At 33.1% G+C, this 17,420-nt stretch overlaps 2 protein-coding genes across 5 annotated transcripts in view; both read right to left on the reverse strand.

The window, feature by feature from the left end:
* Positions 1-1,954: 1,954 nt before the first annotated feature.
* On the reverse strand, positions 1,955-4,397 carry PGS1 (Phosphatidylglycerophosphate synthase 1). Of its 2 annotated transcripts, XM_077444425.1 has the most exons (6): positions 4,272-4,397; positions 3,344-4,198; positions 3,054-3,265; positions 2,483-2,553; positions 2,318-2,413; positions 1,955-2,234 (listed from the first exon to the last, which is right to left on the reverse strand). In XM_077444425.1, coding segments are annotated over exons 1-6 (1,488 nt in total). In that variant the 5' UTR covers positions 4,273-4,397; the 3' UTR covers positions 1,955-1,981. The 2 variants fall into 2 exon arrangements, with proteins under 2 accessions (XP_077300551.1, XP_077300552.1); XM_077444426.1 differs by having other exon boundaries at positions 3,344-4,384.
* A 4,548-nt stretch (positions 4,398-8,945) lies between these two features.
* The window catches only part of step (cytohesin steppke), a 97,319-nt gene continuing 88,844 nt past the window's right edge, over positions 8,946-17,420 (reverse strand). For all 3 annotated transcript variants that reach the window (XM_077443699.1, XM_077443698.1, XM_077443697.1), the window contains exons 4-9: positions 13,456-13,654; positions 12,963-13,224; positions 12,756-12,874; positions 12,539-12,650; positions 11,973-12,103; positions 8,946-11,887 (exon numbers count right to left, since the gene is read on the reverse strand). In XM_077443699.1, the coding sequence (XP_077299825.1) occupies positions 11,740-11,887; positions 11,973-12,103; positions 12,539-12,650; positions 12,756-12,874; positions 12,963-13,224; positions 13,456-13,654 (971 nt within the window). In that variant the 3' untranslated portion in view covers positions 8,946-11,739. The remainder of the gene's footprint in view (positions 11,888-11,972; positions 12,104-12,538; positions 12,651-12,755; positions 12,875-12,962; positions 13,225-13,455; positions 13,655-17,420) is intronic.

The following is a 17,420-nucleotide window of genomic DNA, read 5'->3' on the forward strand; positions in this document are numbered from 1 at the left end:
ACTGAATGATTTTCATTTTATTTATGCCAGGAATAGTAATAGTACATCGTTTTCGATATGCATCTCCCAAATTTAAAACTTGTCAATCGATGAATTATTACTATTGTTATTATTACTATTATTATTTGTATCGAGAAGTGACCCAATCTAATTTTTCATGATCACATTGCATTATACCAAAGAGTTTTCATCCCATATATAAATAACGATTTCAGTTAATCACAGAATCCCAAACAAAAACATTTAAGAAAATATGTAAAAATAACATAATTGCAAAATATATTACGCCCAACGTGTAACTCAGCAACTTGTATAGAATTATTGTATTTTGGGTATAGCAAAATATTGGGCATAATGTAAGAAAAATAACTGTGTGTAATTTATTGTTTAAATTTAAATAAATGATTACAATAAAATTTTGTAAAAAAATGCGTATATGCATAAATAAAATATTTTATGTTATTTATTGGTAATGTCCCTTACTTAGAAGTGAATTTCGTTTTAATTTTGCAATTACGTGTCTATTATTTATAAATAAAATAATTTTTATATTAAAAATATTTGAACAATTTGTACTCATTTTATTTTACTTTCACTAATATTTACATACATAATGAATATTGGTAACAATAACAGTTTTGATCACAATTTCACACCAAATAAACCAGTATATCGCACCAAAATATTGTCTGCATTTTTGGGTAGAGTACACATTTCGTTCGTTTATGAACATATGTACTATTTAGTTTGTTCATACGCGAACCAATCTGGCCAGTTATAGTGTACACAAAAGAACAAATTGCACATTACATATCACACAAGTCTAATGTGAATAGTAGAAGAGATAAATAAGCGATTTGAGCTCGCGACATGCGTGCGAAGAGTATATTCTGCGATCCGGATACATTCACAACGAATTTCGAATGTTGAATGCGTAGTTTAAATACTACACGTAGTATTTTTCTCGTTATCGTATCCATCTATTTCCTTAATAACGAGAAAAATACTACGTGTAGTATTTAAACTACGCATTCAACATTCGAAATTCGTTGTGGCATTCAACATTCGAAATTCGTTGTGAATGTATCAGGATCGCAGAATAGTAGAAGAGATAAATAACCGATTTGAGCTCGCGACATGCGTGCGAAGAGTATATTAAATACTACACGTAGTATTTTTCTCGTTATACATAGTATCCATCTCTTTCCTTTACGTGTACTCCTAGGAGAATGGAAAATATTTTTCGAATTAATTAATTGTAGACCCCCTCTATGCATGTACATATGCTTACCCTGGGTTGCAATATTTTTAATATTAGCGAAAACGGGAATCACAGCAACGTTGTAATGTAGTTTCCATACGATTTCTCTATTAATTACTTGACGTTTTGACATTGCAAAGGTTTTGACAGCTAAAAGTCTCATGCGACACCTGGTGAGTCTATTTGAAGGTAGTAACACTTAAACCAAAACCAATAGTAGCACAAACTAAAGCCAATGGTTTGCGTATGAACTAGTAAATATGTTCATGAAGGAACCGGAGTGAACACTTACACTGTAACATATGTAGTACTTCTATTTTGACTAAAGATTAGTGCAGAGAACAAAATACACATCTTACAAAAGCATAATAATCTCAAATTATTATTTTACATATTATAACGATTCATTGGTGTGAGAGAGTGCTATAAAATATAAAGAAAGTAAACATTTTGTAAGTTATATCACATTACAAATTAAGCAATTTACAATGCAGAATTAAACTGCAAAATTCAGAGAGCTGCTATTACTATTAAGTCATACCCGAGTCCGAAATATAATATTATCATAACAAAAATAAAATTACTAATGAAAATAATAAATAAATAATTTATTTATAATTAATAATTTTGTACTGAAAGCAGTCTAATTTCTACGTATATAAGATTTAGAAAATGGTAAAAATCATTTTATTCGATGCTGACTAGTGTTTAATTGTTTTATTAGAAAAAATTTCTGAACACTCCAACGGTAAGTTTGACCCAATTTGGAATCTTCCTTCCGAACAATTCTTGAATGGACTCTCTTCCGTTCTCATACAGCATTACATTTTCTTCGTGTAATCTCTTCTTTAGATCTTCATCTGCCGTTATTATGGCGACCTGAGTCTCCAGATCTCGATTCACTGAACGTTCACCGAAATTTGGCGAACCGATAAACGTCAACGATGGCAAAGATTCACCAGGTAAATAGTACCTGAAAAGACAGTCACATAAAACAATACATATATATAAGTACAATAATATCAACACAAATGAAATAATATATAAAAATATTACCATAATCCCTTGCCGTGGAAAGTCCATCCAGGCTTTTCGTACTCATGAAGAGTGATCCGATCTTGTTGCCCAAACGATTCAACGTTATTATAAAACCTACAACAAATTAGAAAATAAAAGATTAGTTCTACAAGATTAGTTCAAATGAAAAAAGAAGCATCATACTTCTGTGCTAATAATGAATAGGCATCTGGCACTCCTCCAGCAGGTCCTTTAGCACCTTTAAAACCATTTGCCTGCAATTTATTACAATGTTTAGTCAAACGATAACACTACGGTGGCCACTGACTCATATTTGTATCATGTTGGGTGCACAACACTTACTGGCCGCTGATACATATATGATTCACAACTGCGCGAATATATTTTTCAGTCCACTGATATATTTTTGTATCACATTTTCTTCATAAACAAAAACGTGATACAAAATTGTATCATTGGCCACAAACCATTTGACGAAAACGTGATACAAAAGTATATCAGCGGACTGAAACAGTTCGCGTAGTCGTGAATCATATATGTATCAGAAGCCAGTAAGCGTTGTGCACCCAACATGATACAAATATGAGTCAGCGGCCACCATAGTGTTAAAAAAGTAATTTCAATTACAGAAATGTATGTATTGAAGAAACAGCGTTACTAATCTAAGCACCGTGATTTATATACTACACATATTTCTATTATCACAACAAAGAAGTCCAACAATATATGTATTATAAATAATAAAATAACAAACATTTGGATGTGCCATTAATAACGAGCAATCTCCTTGACATTCTTTAATGATAGCTTCAGTATATTCATTGGTTAAATTGAAATATCCAGTTGCAATTTTAATATTGGACAAAGGAGGTGCTGATGCCAACAAGTACCGAGTCACTTCGCTGTCTATACGAATGCCTAATCCACCAGCTTGAATCAACGGCATCACCCAAGTATCTGTACTATCTGAAAATTAGGGTAAATAATTCATATTAATCAGTGCTAAAATCAAATACACACATGTACGTTAAAAAATATTCAAACCTATATATTCCTGACCCTCATTCTGTTGGTTAAATACTGCATTATCAAAATACTGCTGTATTTTTCTACTAGCATTGTCAATGAATAATTTAACATCATCCAAGCAAGGATTGCATGAACCCTGCTCCATCATTACCGAGCCATCTTTCTGCAGTTGGAAACTCAGTGACTGAACAACTGATACCAAATTCGCATAGAAGTCGGCTAAGCGTTTATCTTCAATCATGACATAACGATCTTGCCTGTTCGTAAAATAGTCATTGGATAAATTAGCACCGCTAATTATGACAGTATTATCGGCTAGATACACCTTCATATGTTGCAACTCAATCAACTCGTTCCATCGTTGCGGGATCCACTGCTTATACAAACCCCTCAAATGAGGTGTGTGGTATAAAGATATCCTACAAAGGTCGTTTGAATTTTCTAGTAATGAAGCGAGCATCGTTTTTGAATTAATGACGCCTCTAGAGCCGCGTTGAAAGTCTAACAATACGTTCAATTTAAGTTTTCCTTGTGAGAAATGTGTATTGTGTTTAATGGCAGATACTAATTTTTTTTCTAAAGAGCCAGTGCCTAAATATAGACTGGCTAGTACTATTCGGTTGGTTGCAGATTGGCATTTTTTCGTAAGCGTGTCATAAAATTCTTTAGGTCCATTTATAATGGTGATTTTGCTCGCTTGTACTGGATAGCAGGGTGTAACTGAAAAGAACCAATTAAAAATTTCCAATTCCTTTCTACGGAAGGCTAGTTTACTTATTGTGGCTTTGTACGGTGAAATAGATTCTGGAAAAATTATAGGTTGTTGTTGAAGGTCAGCTATGGTGCTTGTAAATCGTCTCCACATTTTCACTGTTACATATATGGACACTGGTTAAAAAAAGTTCTATCATATAATGATGCACCAAATATGAAATACTTTTACTGTTCTACGAAGAAATATTCTATAGATTTCGATTTGTCGTTTTTATTATCATAAATATTCAATTCTTGGATTAATTTTAAACACTGGGTTAATATTTCCACATTGAGATGACAATTCTGGTATAACACACATAACCACAAATGCAACATAAAATGTCAATGTCAAACTACGTCAGAGCTACCAGTATAAAAAATTTAACACGCTTTATGCTGTCAACACTGGTACAAATTCCATTTTATGCATCGTGAATTTGCAGAATAATCACCGAACCGTGTATTTCATATATTTTAAAGCAAAATTGAAATATATATATATATATATATATATATATCATCATCATCATTTACAGCCATTCGCCATCCACTGCTGGATGAAGGCCTCTCCAACACGCTTCCACTCGTCTCTGTTTTGCGCAACACTCATCCATCTCATTCCGCACATTTTCCTAATTTCGTTCACCCATCTTCCTTGCGGTCTTCCTTTTACTCTTTTGCCTTCTCTCGGGTACCATTCAAGCACTTCTTTTGTCCACCTTTCGTCCATCCTCCTAGCTACGTGACCCGCCCATTGCCATTTCAATCTCTTCACTCTATCCACTATGTCCACTACCCTTGTCATATTTCTCACCCACGTGTTCCGCTTCCTGTCTTTCCTCGTTATGCCAAGCATACAGCGTTCCATACTTCTTTGAGTGCATTGGATTTTATTTTGCATCTTGGCGTTCAGTGTCCAAGTTTCACATCCATACGTCATCACTGGCAAAACGCATTGATCAAAGATCCTTTTCTTCAGGCAGAGTGGCATTTTTGATTTAAAAACAGCATTCATCCGTCCAAATGCACTCCACCCCAGTTTCATACGTCTCTTTATCTCTTCATTTTTACTACCAGACATGTCAATTATTTGACCTAAATATAAATAATTATTTACTACTTCTACTGGTTTATCATCTAAGGGGATGCTATCAGGCATGCAATAACTATTGAACATTAGTTTAGTCTTATCTACGTTAATTTTTAATCCTACTTTTCTACTTTCCCTGTCCAGCTGTGTTAGTCTGATAAGTAGGTCAGCTGAATCACGAGCTACTAAAACTATATCGTCTGCGAACCGAAGGTGACTCAAAAAGCGACCATTGATGCTTACTCCGGCTGTATCCCAATCCAATTTCCTGAAAACTCCCTCAAGCACCGCATTGAATAACTTGGGCGAGATTGTATCTCCTTTTCTTACTCCTTTTCCTATGCTAAATCTATCTGTACCTGAAAAAATTTTAACTGAAGCTGTGGCATTCTTATATATTGTAGCTAACAGTCCCACATAGGGTTCCGGCACTCCCTGTGTTTTTAGAGCGTTAAGTACTGCATTATGACTAACTGTATCGAAGGCTTTCTCATAATCGACGAAACCTAGGCACAGTGGCCGTTGATATTCGTTGGCGCGCTCGATTAGTTCGCCAACTACTTGGAGGTGGTCCATTGTGCTGAAATTTGCCCTAAACCCTGCCTGCTCTATAGGTTGGTTCTCGTCGAGGATATTCTTCAGCCTTTCTGTAATAACCTTCGTGAAGAGCTTGTAGACCGCTGAAAGTAGACTAATGGGTCGGTAGTTCTTGATATCGCTTTTGTCGCCTTTTTTGTGTATTAAAATGATAGTTGCGTTATTCCATCCTTCTGGTATAGCTTGGTTCTGGATGCATTTGCTGAAAAGCCTAGCTAAGATATTAATTAGGGGGGGGCCGCCACATTTTAGTAAGTCGATGGGAATATTATCTTCCCCTGGGGTTTTACCATTCTTTGCAGTTTTTAGCGCGGCCTCTACTTCGCTAGGCAATACTGCAGGAACCCTTTGGCCGTGTGTCGATTCCAGAGTGGGGAATTGGCCGTTGTCGTTCTCGTATAGTTTTGCATAGAACGTGTAAACTCTGTCTATGATTTCTTCTCTATTCCTAATTATTACTCCGCTCTCTGATCTGATTGCGATCATTTGGTTTTTGCCTAAGAAAAGATCCTGTTTGCACTTTTTCAGGCTACGGTTATTCTTAATGGTATTTTCTATTAGCTTGCTGTTAAAATCCCTGACATCCCTGACTATTCTCTTCTTAATTTCCTTATTTACTAGATTGTATTCTTGCTTATTATTATCCCTATCTAAATTCCTTTTATGCTTAATTAGGTTTTTTGTTTCCGCTGAAATTTTGCTTAATTTAATCTGTTTCCTGAAACCACCTAATTTCTTACCTGTTGAGGTTAGAACCGAACTAATTACAGTGTTCAATTCCTCGATGTCTGCTTCTGGGTTTAATTTCCCGTATCGATTTCCAAGTTCGAGTTCGAATTCCTTTTTCCTAGACCTTAGTTGAGCGAAATCTGGAGAGTTACTGCATCCTTTTATTAATTTCCTACGTTCGCAATTTATATTAATGGCCATCTTGGCACGGACTAATCTGTGATCGCTGCCTATATCTACTTTACTTAGAACACTAACGTCTTTAACGGAGTGCAGGGCATTTGTTAGGATGAAATCGATCTCGTTTCTGTCTCCTTTAGGACTCTCCCAAGTCCACTTATTGTTGGTGTTTTTCCTGAAAAATGAATTAGTGATGAAGAGCCTGTTGTGTTCTGCGAATTCTATGAGGCGATCGCCTCTGTCGTTTCTTTGGCCGGTACCAAAATTGCCTACTGCTCTTTCTGTGTTTGCCTTTTGTCCTATTTTTGCGTTAAAGTCGCCCATGATTATTTTAAAGTGGTGGCGGCTATTATCGTATGCGCCCTGTAGTTTTTCGTAGAAGTCTTCTATTTCCTCGTCTGGGTGGCTAGATGTGGGGGCGTACACTTGGAAGATTTGACAAGTGTACCTGCTCGAGATTCTTAATACTACATAGCATATACGTTCCGATATGTCGTTTATTTCTATAATATTTCTTTCTATTCTCTTATTGATAAGAAACCCTACTCCTCCTATTCTACCATTTGGTAGCCCTCTCCAGTAGAGACAGTTACCACTTTTTAGGATTATTTGGTTTTCTTGTTTTCGTCTTACTTCGCTAAGTCCTACTAAATCCCATTTGATACTTTCTAGTTCATTCTCTAATGCAAGCACACTTCCTTCACTCGATAACGTTCTTACATTGTACGTGGCTAAATACAGGTTTCTATTAGCTAAGCTATCATCCATCGTCACTCTTACCTTGTTGGAGGTTTGGATATTATTTTTCTCGCATTTATCCAAGATGTGTTGAGAAAAAGGCGGTACTTGAGAGAGATTTCCATTCAAGGAGTGAGTTCTTACCGCCATAAACTCTTCTCTGTGGTCAGCTTTGACATATAGTCATCCTAGGTATCACTTGGATCACTTATGAGTTATTACATGCCATTTAACAGGGTTACTTTGTAAGTGAAAGTAGTTAGTTATGATAATAATAGATTAGCAATTGTTATACTACTTTTTTACAGATCTTTATCGTGAGACGCCTCTTTGGAGACAACGGATTTATATATGTGAGTGCGGTTTGCAATTTAATATTTTAATAATAACTTTAGTAAAGTATATAAAATTACACGAATTACTTTAATATAATTTAAATATGAAAAAGAACTGATAGACAGTTGGGAAACACCGTTTCTGTTTGCTATTAAGTAAAGTTCGTTAAAGATTTTTGGCTGGAAGCAATTATGTGGAAGATTTATTGCTTCTGTGGGACCGACTTGGCTGGCGAAGGACCCTTTTTTTGTATTCAGGTAGGGAGATGTATCTCGTTTGACACCGATTTGACACAAAAATTAGCACAATATTTTTCGAAATAACTGATATAAAACCGCTTTTTACGACCGATTTGCTGTTTATTTTTACACTTAAATTATACTAGGATGCAATTAGTAAAATAAGTGATTAGATGGTTAAGTTAAATTTCGTGCAATAGCCGGGTTTAAGCGAGTAATAGCGGGAGGAACGCAGAAGCACGTCCTCCTCACATGACACGAAAGACCGAACTCATATATATATATATATATATATATATATATATATATATGTATATTGCTTAGGAATTCATTGTCAGTAAAAAATTAAGTAGCCAGAGACGTGAACTTTGTACTGTGTGCGTCATTATCAGGTTATTGATGACTTTTTATTACAACGCAGTTGTTACTAATTTGCTTGCGTATTATTCACAATAGCTCCATTATTATGCATACATATATACGAAATCTATTATGGGGGGCTGTAGGAGTGAAACAACTGTGGCTTTAGACATGCTATTTATTATGACGGGCGGGAAGGAAGTAAAGTAAATCTACCAACATCCTCGAACCTGTGCCAATATGCAGGATGGCAACCCAAGTTCGAAAATGTCACAGAATTCCCTTACTATAAATATAAATTTCTTTATATAAAGCAAAAAAAATCTCAATTACTCAACATATTCTTACATATGTAATAGTATAGTAACCATAAATATTTCTTTAAATATGGGGGGAACATTATAGTCATTGGTTATGCTGAAATCGTTACTCACTTAGATTTTAAAGTTAAAATAAGAATCCGATGACATTAAAGAATATTTTTCTGTATCTTCAATTCGGGAAGTGCTTCCATTAATACTCAGATCCACATTAAATGTATGTATATGTAATAGACTACAAAGGCAGTAAAATAAAACAAATATCTTTATTTAAATACATTTTTTAATTAAATGATAATCGAAACAAAAATTAGATTACAAAATACAGTATTATTAAAAAATATATACTGAACGAATTTCAAAAATGTTAAAAACATAATGATCTATGTTGAAATCGAAGTAGTTTTAAGTAAATACTGTACGCAGTTTTTAAAATATTCATATCTAAGTAAATTGCAACACAATTTAATATATTTACAAACATAATTTCCGTACATACAATCTAAAATAACAATATTTTGTATATATTTATTTTTAAATAATGGGAAAAATTTTTAAAGGCACCTGTAAAAACGACTACGTATAATAATATAATCAATAATTACACAAAATTTCAATATAATGTATAATATAAATAAAGCTTGCGGTGGATTATTCTTTAATAAATAATATTTTCTTTCTTGCAATAAATTATCAATCCGCAAATATCTATATAATATATACAAAAATGAAACAAAATGGAACAAATAAATTCTATGGCATACATTGTTCAATATTACGTCACTTACAGTGGTTTATGAAAAATTCCAGGTATGCTCTAAGATTTCGGATTCCTGTGATTTTGGAATAATCATTTCGTTCAGAACGATGGCACATTCAACAAATAATTGGAAAGAAATAATATGAGGTGCACAAAATACACGTTGAAATATTCGAAAGAATTGTCATAACTTTTTAAGCTCGAAAAAAGCAACGAAATATATGATCAATTGCAAAACTGATATACATATTGTACGATTTTCGTTAAAGCAATATTATGTATCTTTTTTTATAAATCGTTGATATGAAATTGGCATTGTATAAAAATTGCTTATATACTTAGTTCATAAATAACTGTTGATTTTTATCATTATTATTTACAGGAAAAAACCTTTATATAAAATCTACTTAAATGCTAAAAACTATCTAAATGGAAATATTTTGGACAGAATTGTAACAATAATAATAAATTATTATAATTGCAAATGCATGAATACTCTGCATTGTAGACTGATTTATAAAGTACAATTTAGCATCACTGTATGTATTATATTATAAGACATAAACAAAAAATTATAATGTCATCATTAATGCCTTTTCAAACTGATATCTTTACAATAAATACTAATGTTAAAAATATTGTCTTTTTATACGATAAATATCATTTCATATTCATATAAATAATATCAATTTAAACTTAAAATTAAATCCCCACCAAAATTTCGCATGCTTATGCCAATCGCAATCTGTCATTTGATTGCGATCGTGACAAATTTGGCTTTCATATTGTACTCGCAGTTTGAGAACAAATCATCAAGTCGATAAACGAAACGACATATTGCAAATTTTAATTGACATTCTGATGCTCACGTTCAAACTAATAAAGATAAATAAACAAAAGGAGAAAGACTACAATAATTGGAGAGTCATAGTCGTTGGCCACTAATTTTTTGAATTAAAAAATAACATCTGTGACAACCTTGTGTGCTATTTTCAGAAACTAGAACTATAAACTATGTCTTTATTATTGACATCAAAAAACTACCATAAACGGTCAATTACTGTGATCTCTCTCCCACTTTTAAAAATTATATATGTATTGTAAAAAAAAAAAATGTCCTCACAATTTTCCATATCTTGAAAAAGTATATCAAATATCAAAATCATCGAGCATCGATATATATATATATATATATATACACAAATTTTTACAATGAGTTTATTATGATTCGTTCGTCATTCTATAATATATTATATATTATCAGATTATATAATCATAAGCATTGTATGAATATTAAGTTATTGGTGTCTTCTACAATGAAATATTAGTATAAAGAGCGATCCATTAAAACGGAAACGTTACTGTTGAACAGGGATGATATAAACATTACTTCAGGTTTGTTTATTTTTTATACTTAACAACACTGAATAAACGTATCGATTGTAAGTGTTGTCAGTTATAAAAAAATCATATTATACTTTGTTTATTTACCTCTTCCCTGATTGCTGCTATTATTTGACATAGTAGAATCAAAATCAACCATTATAGTTCAACAACTATGATTATCTAGAAAAATATCAGACGCTGGATATAAAAATTAGCTTTCCCAACAAACAGCCGAAAGTAATTTACAATGATTTTCTAGATATAATGGTATATCTGTAAATATAGTTTGATGTCATAGATTGTATTTTTTATATATGTAGATTGATTAATATAATTTCACACATCAATGTATGCATTAAATTATTAAGACATGTAGCAAATACATTATAAGATACATTTGGTTTACGATATTCAACATTTATTTCGTTATAATTACAATAATAATAATAGATATATGTAGTTTTGATACTCTTTTTTTAATATCCATCACATATACATAAATATATATAAAATTTTGACACAAGACAATATTTTGCCACCATAATAACCATTAGAAATCAAAGCATAAACAGTTGCGTAATATTATAATATTATATGAAACACGTAATAATATCATATGAAACAATTTCTATACATATTCTGCAATGAGAATTATTGCTTTTGCGAAACTGTAATTTTATTATTACACAATATAAAATTATATCACAATAGATAAAATGCTAATTAACTGTTCCGTACGCATAGCAAACTGTATGCGAATGATTTTCTTTCAATGAATTTCAGTAGAAGACACAACTACGATAAGTCGTATTACGTACGCGTGTAATATAAAATGTACAAAATCACTTCCGAGGCAATTAAGCTAAACCAAAAACGTTATTATTATATATTTACACAAATTTTTCATCTAGCTCGCGACTTCATTGAGCAGCGTGTGCAGTTGCAGCATTTACGTGCTGAGCTTTACGTTTACGAGACGCTAACATATCATAAAATGGATTATGACTTATAGAATCCTGCAAACGTGTTATCCACTCGTCTCTCTCTTCTTGTGTGGCTGCTGACATCCTAAAAAATACAACAAAATAATTATATAATCAAAAAATTTAAATAATTTCATTATACAATAATACATGCATACGAAGGAACATACCTATAAACTGTGTGTTTTCCTTCAACAACTTTCCCTTCAGAGTCAGTCTTGCAAGCTTTGATTAGTTCTCCACTGCCGCTAGCATATAATTCTAGACAATGCGGCCGCTGTCTGTCACACGCTATGCGTACCTGTTGATTTAAATTTCAATTAAAAATTTGATTCAAATCAGTGATGCATAATTTTCTCAATTATTTGCAAATCAAAATGCAACCATCGAAGTGAAACACCAATAAATAATTGATTAGGAATGATATAGCAAAATTTAATAAGAACAAGTTGATTACAAAAGATCTAATATATGTACAAGTGAAATAATATATGCAATCTACAAAGTTATACATATATATGTATATGTTTAGGTAGATACAATTTAATAAACCTTCGTTAGGGAATGAACCTTTTAATTCATAATTCAATATGCATCTATTATTTTTTTTAATTATAAATATATTGAATAATTAATTGAAAGGCAAAAAGAAGAAAGTAGAATAATGGGTAATGGCCACTTCTCCAACAACCGTTTCATATCTAATATTAGCACAATACAATAAAAGTATTCTTACAGATATATTTTCAAGTGGTATAATTCCTCTGGGCTCCTTGTCCGTTGTATATTCGAAATAATACAAGCAATTATCATTAAGTATAAACCATCGTCGTTTCCATGATTTGTATCTGAAAACAATTATTTAAAATATTAATACAAATACAATAAGAGCGCAGATCAAAATCTTCAATGCGGAGCAAAAAATAAATAATTAAATTGCAAAACTTTCTCACCTTCCACCTTGTTTCCACAACCAACCCTCTTTGTCGGGATTGAAAAACGTATGCATAAGATCGTTGCCATCATCTTCGGGTATTTTGAACGGTTCCGTTTTTATCGACTCATAAAGCGACTATAAAAATGAACAGCACACAAATTAAACATCGATCATTTAACAATATAAAACCATTTTTTTTTAAATATAATATATGTATGTATACCATTAACAACTCCTGTGGCAAATCTCCACCGTTGTTAATGCCCCTGTTCATCGCCACGAATTGTTCAGGAGTGGGTTTGTCTCTAACGCTAGGATTGTGCAATGACGTGTTCAACATAATGATTGCAAAACTGAGGACGTAGCACGTATCGGTGTTGGTGAAAATGTCGGGATTAAGTTGACAATAGCGTTGAGCGAAACACTCCATCATCCTGTCAATCTTCTGAGCTTCGCCGGGTAATCGAAAACTCCATAAGAATTGCCTGAAAATTGATAACCGAATATATAATATATTATTAGCTTACATTTTTATTCTCGGCTTAATATCTTATTATATACTATTTTCCCAACTTATTAACCATCCAAGTGGATGAAAGAAGGTTTTTTCTTTTCTTTGATAAGTATTTTCCATTGAAGAACATTATTACTGATGACTAGTGTTATTATTGATATCAAATTAGTATAAAATAAAATATAATATAAATGTGAATTACCGTAATGCTTGTACGAGTATGAGATCTGTAAAATCGTGCAAATCAACGAAAGACCTCAGTACGCTTTCATTGAAGTCGTGTTTCTCTCCTAAATAATCACCGATGGCAGTTTTGTTCAGTCCTTCTCCTTTATGTAGGAATTGGGCCACGTCTTCCGGGGTACGTTGAAGTAGACCATTCTCGTACAAGTATTCTATGCCTGGAATTAAAATATTAAACAAGATTACAACGTGGATAAAGACAATATCTTTGGATGTAAAAATATGTACTATAAGAATTCACCCATCAAAGGTCGAATGAACTTAAACGTCTTATTCATATACCTATGTATAAAATAATGGGACGTGAAAATCTTTCACCTTTGTCAGTGGAATCCTTTTGTACTATTCGCACAATATGCAAGACAATGGACGGGAGATGGCGGATGACTACTTTGATGTATAAGCCACCCATATATATATACATATGAATATTTTATATTAAATAGTCACATATCCTAAATAAAGTATATACATACATACATACATGATAAGGAAAACGTCCTATCAAGAATTTTAGCCGCCTTAGAAATTAATCATTGATTGGTTGATGAGATAAATAATCTTTGCATGATCCTTTAAAAAGTGCAGACACACAAAGGTACACGAAATGTTTTTTTTTATTATAGTTTTGCACAAGTAAAAAAAAAGCGCTAGCACGCCTAATCTGTGTCATCGCGAACCTTCGCAGACCTCACCCCCTGAAGTGTTTTCAGTGATATTTTATTCTTGTATAGACATATGTAGGTTTGACAGTGATCGATAAAATGCAAGAGAAACTTGTCGAAATAATAAGATCGTACGAATTAATGACATGAAGATACGCCTATCACAGTTAGAAACCACGAACCATGCCGCACTTTTGTGCGTGTATATGTTCTTACCATTATAATTATAGAATAGAAGTCAATTCTGGCAGTGGAACTAATCTAGAGTTTGAACTATGCAAACATGTATACTTGAAACATATCAACCACGCCGAGACGGAGACTTTCAGTTCATGTGACAACATATTGATGTAAATGTTCTTATATGCATAAGATATTATTTCAATATATAACATAGCATATTGTTATTTTATTAATTAAATATTAAAATATTTAAAAAAAAATCATCAATAGTAAAAGTATAATAAATGAAACGCAAACGACATAACACACAGTAAAAATACACGCACATAAACCATCAGCTTGAACCGAGAAAGTAACCATTTTATTTTTTCTGACAAAACTTCATCATCATTATCAACACAGCCATCGGTGGTAAAAGCTAAATTAGACCGAAGAGAAAAACATGGGTCAGAAAAGCGCCTCTTCTTCTGCACATAATTGCCTTCGAAACAAACTTTATAATATTGCTTTACCCATATAATACAACAGGGCATTCTTGAGAGATTGGTCGTATTACTTTAACCGAGAATTCTTAACAATACTTTGCCGAAAGTTTCGCCTCTTTAAGAGTACAAACGTTAAATCTATGCAGATTTTCGAAAGACGCGTGCCCAGACTAACAAAGATAGGACCACGGGCCAAATTTACATCCGTATCACGAGGTGCAAATTTATTATACACTGCCAAAGGACGACAAACGTCAGGTGAAAAGGCGACGACGACAAGCCGAAAATGTAAAACGGAAATTGGAGAAAAGCCTTCCTTGCGTAACAGAGACGTGTACAATTGTACAGTCCGGTTGGCATCATCATCATCATCATTGTACAAAGGAGAGCGAAAACTTCACGCTCGCGGAGACAAGTACAGTGGATTCTTGACCTACATATGTACATAGGAGTCGACTCGGATAAAAAAAAACGCTTCAGAACGAAAAGAAACTAACTAGGTTGGGATGAAAGACCTCGAGTGGTCGGAGTTTGAAGTGTAGTCGTGTCCTAGAGGCGTTCGTTCACGTGAATGGAAAATTGCTGTGCAGCAAAAAAAATGCTATACAAGAACCTTTGCACAATTAGAGCATAATCAACGAAAGTACTCGTTGGATAATGAATAGAGCTCTTTTTTCCGTTTTCTCGAATTCTCGAGGAAACAGAAAGTGGAGAAAATTCCATGAGAAGCGCTTGTTGAACTTTCCAAGAAGTATAGTGAATTATCTGAACGCTCTAATGACGATGGAAATTCAGACAAGACCTAGCATAATATCAAAATAAAAACGATGCGGTATTCACACGTGTATTGGACGAAGTTTTCCACGAATCGGATGAATCTTTTTTATACAAAATAAAAAATAAAATTTAGTCCTTTGTACGCCAGCGACTCACCCGTGAGTCGCGCATTGACGTCTCGTGAGTCGCGTGGATTTATCTTCCGAAACGTACAATATTTAACGTCTTAAAATCTATGGACGAATTTGGTTTGATTTGAGTTTTTCAGGATACTTTTAACAAAAATACAACAAATTTTATTAGGGTTGCTACTTTATCAATTATAACGAGAAATTTGAAAATTCCATTGACTCTCGTGCACCATGACACGTGTCATGGTGTTTTTTTTTTTGCATGTTGAACTGATTTCTAAATTGCTGGCAGGTAAAGATCAAATATTTCGCGAGTGGCAGTTAACTGGTTATAGTAATCAACGAAATAATTTTCATGATATTTAATTTTACGATGTATAATAAATAATAATAACTTTTTATTCCAGACATATAAATAATAAAGCAGCATTTTATAATCAAATTGGCGAACCTCAAGACGTTGAATAATTTGAGATTAGCAAGAGAGATATGAAAGGAGATGCCAATTTTTACAGGAAACTTTTCAATGAAAATCAAAAAAAAAAATTTGGCAAACTCTGATAAGAAGCGATCGACCTAGAGTCACAAACCAGCAGCGGGACTCTAGTGGGACTCGAACCCGTGACCACTCTGCTCGACAGCATAATATGCTAACTACTAGTCCACGCCACTGGTTACTCTATAAATAGATCCGTCCGAGCAACTCGATCTGGGTTACTCGTAACGTGTCAACCCGGTATATAGCCGCAAAAAACAAAGACTTTGATACGCCTTGCGCTGAAATTCGTAACTGACTGTTGACTTTCGAAATCATTATATACAAATTAACTTTTTTCTTTTTATTAGTTTTGAAATATTAAAAAAATATAAGGTCTTCTTCGAAATAGAAAGTTATTACACACAAATGTATAATAAATATAAATAATGGAACAAAATGTGTTTGTATCTAAAAAAAAAAAAACAATTTTTCCCACTTACATACCTCATTGCATTAGCATATGGAATAACACCAATAAAGCTATAATTAAATACACTCCATACGCTGACCCTCATATTTGTTTAAGACGATAGTACTCGAGTCGGATGTAAACAGTTTCTCGTCATTAAACCATTATTAAGATAGCCAATAACACGATGATTTTAAGCTCAATTCAATGGAAACTAATATATGTATGTAGTATATATGTATTTAAAATACATCAAGGCAATATTACCGGAAGAATAAACCGTGCAAAAAGATACGAAATTGAAAAAAAAAAACCACTCGATACTATGTACTTTATTTTATTTAAAAAAAATAAAACATCTAAATTTTAAAAGCAACATTAAAATTGCGGCAAACTTGAGTTAGCGCGTAATCGAGCGGCTTAATCCGATTTGCGTCGCTTTGCTGCGAAATTGTGCGTCGTCGTTGTCGGTAAAGGGAAATAAAATTAAATTACGAATAATTAATTTTAAAAGACGCACGCGCCTCCCATGAACACAACGGGAGAAACTGGAAACATCCTATGGGAACGATTTAAAGCCCGTCGTCGCTTGCTTACTTACAACGGGGGTGGTGTCCGGAAATAAAAAATGGACAAGCATCCGGAGAACAATGCCCCAAGTCCACTTTGCCAACTGCTAAAACTAGGACTAAGTAAACCCCGAGTTCATTTGTTTACCCACTCGTTAACACGCCGT

Source organism: Arctopsyche grandis, chromosome 13 (genome assembly GCF_051622035.1).
Source record: "Arctopsyche grandis isolate Sample6627 chromosome 13, ASM5162203v2, whole genome shotgun sequence".
Taxonomy (NCBI): domain Eukaryota; kingdom Metazoa; phylum Arthropoda; class Insecta; order Trichoptera; family Hydropsychidae; genus Arctopsyche; species Arctopsyche grandis.

Excerpts from the sequence above, each read along its gene's own strand:
- PGS1 (XM_077444425.1), bottom strand. Across the intron at positions 2,554-3,053 it reads TATTAATGGCACATCCAAAT|GCAAATGGTTTTAAAGGTGC; the intron begins GTTTGTTATTTT and ends AATAAATTGCAG. Across the intron at positions 2,235-2,317 it reads TTCCACGGCAAGGGATTATG|GTACTATTTACCTGGTGAAT; the intron begins GTAATATTTTTA and ends CTGTCTTTTCAG.